Here is a 5,757-nt window from a genome sequence, read left to right as displayed (position 1 = left end):
GGAAGGACCCTCAGTTCCTCAGTTCCTTCGGAAGCAGCACTTGTTCCTTTAGAAGGACTCTCTGTTCCTCAATTCCTTTGGAAGTAGTGCCTGTTCCTTCGGAAGGACTCTTCGTTCCTTCAGTAACATCATTTCTATCTTATCGTAAAGTGCCTTCGAAAGTGCCTTTCGGAAGGAACCCTTCGAAAGGCCGTACTAATCCTGGAGCCAGTCTTTGTTTAGATCTCGAGGCTGACAGCATACACGGGCATCCCACACCTATAAATTTTAATTATTGTATTTTTGCAACAACAATTTTGCACCGTCTGTGGGAAAGTCAACTAAAAGCCCATCTTAACACAAGATGCCGAAGGGGACAAAGTCAACTGGTTTGGCAAACCTGCTTAATCCAACCTGAATGAGCACTCGTACCAGGACAGGAGACCCTAGCCAGGTGCACCCTGCGGTACATGGACTCTTGGAAGATCACCTAGACAACGATGTACACTCAGGAAACATCCCAACACTGGAAGGACGATAAACCATTGGATTGGGTGGCATGGAACATTCAGAGAAAGGAAAGGTGCACGTCGTTGGGGTAGGAAGACAAGTGGCAAGGCAGGGGAGGCAAACCCCGTCAGCAAGGCAAGCGAACCAAGAGCAACACTCACTGGGATAGTCCTCAATCCCAAGGAGAAACCCTATGGAAACTTTAGCACTCCTAGAGCCCTCCGGGATAGTACCACCCACGGTCTTACTATCAGATTATGAACAGTTACAGAAGAATTTTGAAGAGCTGAAGAACCAGAATAATGAGCTCAGAACAAGTAATGAAGAAAGTATGAGAAGATTGTAGGGGATTACTGCTCTTCTGCATGAATTGATGCCAGACATCCACATTCCCCAAGCAGGACAAACCGGTGTGGGGGGAGGACATTGGAGATCGCTAGACAACCCATCGAGGGATAAGAATTGGGATTCCTAGGTGTAATGATCGAACCACATTAGCGGAGAACCTAGGAAGGAACCTTGATAGGAGGCTAGGGAAAGCCCCCATGTACGAAGAGATGACAGAGAGCACCCACTCAAGAGCTCTTTGCGTCTCATTCCCCGGTAAGAACGAAGTAGAGAAAGAAACGCTTAAGGCGTCCGACATCAAGTGCCTCATAGAAGAGGTGCTGGAACAGAAGTAAATTACGGCAACACCAACGGAAGCACCCATGAAGGGATTCCCCCTGTCTGAAGAACTCCAAAGACAGCTAGTGCAACTAGGGTTCAAGCTACCACAACTCCCAATGTACTCAGGGAAAGAAGACCCTGAGAGACACCTGCAACACTTCATCGCAATGGCGGTGTTGCATGGGTGGAACGAGATCACCAGGTGCAAGGCTTTCCCTCTCTTATTGGCAGGACAAGCTCAACAATTGTTCACTGAGTTACCTGTCGGACATATCCGTTCATTCGAGCAACTAAAGAAAGAATTTCTAGAAGCATTCTCTACCTACGTCCCGAAGAAAAAAAGTGCCATGTATTTGATGAGCTTGCAGCAAAGGCAAACCGAATCCCTAAAGCAATACATTGAGAGGTTTAGAGCTACGACACAGGAGGTAAGAGACCTCCCAGTTGGTTTGGCAGCATCCGCCTTGCTTAATGGGACCGCCTATGCCCCTCTTAGAAGATCCCTAGCCTTTATCGAGCCAGACTCAATGGTCGACTTGTTTGCTCGAGCTGAACAGTTCATCATCCAAATGGAAATTTTGGAAGCATGGGAAGGTAAAAGAAGGGGAAGGCCAAACGACGTTGGGTCAGATAGATCAGTGAAGGTAGAGAGAAGAGAAGAGCTCCCAAAGATGCAATTTCGGAGCTTCACTCCCCTTACTGAGCCGAGAGCCGCTGTCCTTTCCTTCATTGCACATACCGGGCTAATTAATTTCCATCCACGTTTCAATCAGCCGATGGGCAGAAACATGGATTCTTTCTGTAAATTTCATGAAACCTCAAGGCATACTACAGAGCAGTGTCTGGAACTACGAAATCAGATTGAGCAGTTAATTAGAGAGGGGAAGATCGATCGATTCATACTGGATAAGCCAAGAAACCAACAAGGCCGAAAAGAGGAGCCCAAGAGATATAGCTAGAGGAGGCCCCCACGTCCAAGGAATGATGCCCCAAATAGAAGAGAAAGCCATCCGCCTCGGCAAAAAGTAGAGATAAATAATCAGAGGAGGGAAGAAGCGGAACCAAGTGCAGAAGAATACGGTAATGAGCCTATTATGGAGAGGATACATGTAATCTCAGGTGGAGAAAATTTGGCAGGTGACTCATCTTCTGCTAGAAAGGCATATGCATGCCAGGCGCTGCACGTGAACTCGGTGGAGAAGGTTCAAGAGGATGAAGACCCCATTATGTTTGCTCCCGAAGACCAAGGAAATGTGTTGCTTCCTGATAGAGCGCATATTTTTATATTATTTAGCCCTCGTATTTAATCTTTTTGCACGTTAGTTGTGTCATTTTATTCATCTTGATTTTGTTTTATTTTATTTCATAGGAATTGGGCTTCACACTATTTTATTTTATTTTGAACAGATTAGGGCTTCTTGGGTCATAAGGAATTTTTATGGCAAGAAGGGAAACAAGGAGATTGGAGACAAAGAAGCAAAAAGTGTGCTGACAGATTTGACCTTCTGTGATTCCTTCAAATTTTTGGCCAAGTTATAATCCCAAAACGTGAATTATGTCTTAAGAGATATTGTAGAGGACTTCTTAGGATTTCTTTAATGCTATGGTTTGTCCAAATCCGAGTTCGTTTGGGCCTCCAAACATCGCTTCAAATTCGGGACCAGATAGCTGGGTTAAATTAGGAAAGCTGCACAGACGCTGAATCTTTAAAAGGCCATAACTTGGGTGTCCGATATCCAAATCAAGTGATTAAAAATTCTAAATTCATCTAATCTTCCTGATCTACAATTTTTATGAAGGGGCCGAATCCCAGAACGCACGTTATCCTATTCAAAATTAGCTATGAAGTTTCGGTAACCTAGGGTTTCCTCCCTAAGCTCTATTTCAGCACATTAAGAGGCCATTAGGGCGGGATAATTCTTTTCTCATGTGAACAGTAGCCAATTTTCCTTTTCTCCATTGTTCTTGTCAAGATAGAAGGCTAAGGATTTTGTAACCGGTTGCATGCCATACTTCTTATCCGGTTTGAATCTCTGGACGTTTTGTATATCTGTTTTCATCTTTAATCTTATGGTTTTGTTTCTTTGCTTCTTCTCAAGTGTGTATGTATTTTATGCGATCGTATGAATGCATGCATGATGCTTGGGCAGATTTGACTAATAGGCTCGATTGGGGTATTGGTTTTCAAGAAACAACATAAACTTAGTGGGCGATTGTTCATGTTGGTTTCAGATCTATGTGCTAAAAAAATTGAAACTTGTATATTGATTAAGAAGATCTTCTGTGATTTTTATATTTGTTTCGATTTAGTCTTCAGCGATTGTCAAGCATTTTTTTTTAGATCTGGGGATTAAAGATAAATAGGTTCTTTATATGGTGGATGATGATACCCGGGTAGGGAGGAAAGGTTGCAACTGGTTGCATCTCGGTTTACTGTGTTCTTGTTTATTTTGTTTTTTTGTTTTTCATCAAAACCCCCCCCGTTTAATCTTGTTTTGACAGATCCGTTTGAGGTTCGTTGGGAGACGACTTTGGGTTGCACCCTTATTGCAAATCCGAATCATTATTCATCTAATCTATCGGTGTTCGACAGCCCGACCACTCCTTTACGATAACCCTTTGGTTATCTCCGTTGTCATTGCCAAGCACTCGATTGAAAGAATACTAGTGGATAGCGGAAGCTCCGTAAATCTCCTATACTGGAATTGCTTTGAGAGGATGCACATTACCCATGATCGGCTGAAGACAGTTACCTCCCCCCTATATAGCTTCACGGGAGAAGCGGTGCCAGTGGTCGGATCGGTTCAGTTGCCCATTACACTCGGGGACCACCCTCAAGTGATCACCCGGCAGGTGAACTTTATGGTAGTCAGGACTTTCTCTTCGGCCTACAATGTGATCTTAAGACGTTCGCTCATTAATGTCATGAGAGCTGCCATCTCTCCAGGGTATTTGTTGATGAAATTTCCTACTCCGTAGGGGGTTGGGCAGGTAAGAGGTACTCAAAAACAAGCCTGGGTATGTTATGTGAGCTCCACACAAGGTGCCAAGGGAAAGGAAAAAACAATAATCGAAGAGACTTTACTAATCAGTGAGTAAACTCTTGAAGCTAACAAGCCCCAGCTTGTGGAATTGCTCGAAACCATCCCTTTAAACCCTGATGATGGAAGCAGAAAAGTACGAGTGGGAAGCCAACTAGAGAGCCAGGAGAAAGAAGAGATCATCAGGTGTCTGCGCTCCTATGCGAACATATTTGCCTGGATGCCAACTGACATGCCTGGAATTAACCCTGAAATCATATCCCATTGATTGAATGTCCATTCAGAAGCTCGGCCAGTCAAGTAGAAGAAAAGACACATCGCCCCCGAGAGATTGAAACACCTGGAAGAAGAAGTAGATAAGCTCTTGGAAGTAGGATTCATTAGGGAGGTCCAATACCTCGAGTGGCTGGCGAATGTCATGATGGTACCTAAAGCCAACGGGAAATGGCGAGTGTGCATTGATTTTACCAACTTGAACAAGGCTTGCCCAAAAGACTCCTACCCATTCCCTCGAATAGACATGCTAGTTGACGATACCTCCAGATATGCGATATTGAGCTTCTTGGATGCATTTTTAGGTTACCACCAGATCAGTATGTATCTGCTCAACGCTGAGAAAATGGATTTTATTACAGAAAAAGGGACGTACTGCTACCAAGTGATGCTTTTTAGCCTAAAGAATGCGGGAGCCACGTGTCAGAGGATGGTCAAAAATATATTCAAAGACCTACTGGGGGAGGTGATGAAAGCATATGTGGACGATATGATAGTAAAGAGCAAACAAGGTGAGTCACACGCCAGTCAATTCGAAAAGGTTTTTGCAATATTTAGGAAAAATAACATGTGCCTGAATCCAAACAAGTGTGTATTCGTAGTAAAGTCAGGAAAATTCCTGGGCTACATGATTACTCATAGAGGGATAGAAGCTAACCCTGAAAAAGTGCAAGCAGTGATTGACATGTAGTCCCCCTCCTCAGTAAAATAAGTTCAGAGGTTGAATGACCATCTGACGACATTGGGTAGATTTATCTCAAAACAGGTTGAGTGCAGCCTCCCTTTTTAGAAGGCTTTAAAGGGAGGTAAGAATTTTCAGTGGACTCCTGAGTGCGAGAAGGCCTTCCAAGAATTGAAAGCATACCTCAAGGAGATTCCCCTATTGACACAATTGGAAGCCGGAGAAAAACTATGCCTATATTTGGGAGTCAGCCATTAGGCAGTGAGCGCCGTCCTCATTAGACAACTTGGACAGATTGACAGTCCGATATACTATGTGAGCAGGGTGTTGCAGGGAGTAGAAACGCGATACCCCTACGTTGAAAAGGTAGCTTTGGCCATGGTAATGGCAGCGAGAAAATTAAGACCCCACTTTCAAGCCCACACCATGACCGTATTGACAGATCAACCATTGAGACAAATCCTACAGAGATCGGATTGCTCAGGAAGGTAACCAAGTGGGCAGTTAAACTTAGTGAATACGATATCATCTTTGAGCCCAGAAAGGAAATAAAAAGGCAAGCATTGGCGGATTTCATAGTGGAATGCACTCATTCGCCAATGG

At 44.1% G+C, this 5,757-nt stretch overlaps 1 protein-coding gene across 1 annotated transcript; it reads left to right on the top strand.

The window, feature by feature from the left end:
- The first annotated feature begins 1,199 nt into the window (after positions 1-1,199).
- Positions 1,200-2,117, top strand: LOC127802152 (uncharacterized). Its single transcript, XM_052337852.1, has one exon. The coding sequence runs from the start codon at positions 1,200-1,202 to the stop codon at positions 2,115-2,117; it is 918 nt and encodes a 305-aa protein (XP_052193812.1).
- Positions 2,118-5,757: the final 3,640 nt, after the last annotated feature.

This window comes from Diospyros lotus, chromosome 5 (assembly GCF_014633365.1).
Source record: "Diospyros lotus cultivar Yz01 chromosome 5, ASM1463336v1, whole genome shotgun sequence".
Taxonomy (NCBI): Eukaryota; Viridiplantae; Streptophyta; class Magnoliopsida; order Ericales; family Ebenaceae; genus Diospyros; species Diospyros lotus.
The sequence above is the reverse complement of the archived record's forward strand: the minus strand, read 5'-3'. Positions and strand labels throughout refer to the sequence as shown.

Coding starts and splice junctions, on each gene's coding strand:
- LOC127802152 (XM_052337852.1), top strand. CDS start 1,200: ATGAAGGGATTCCCCCTGTCTGAAGAACTCCAAAGACAGCTAGTGCAA.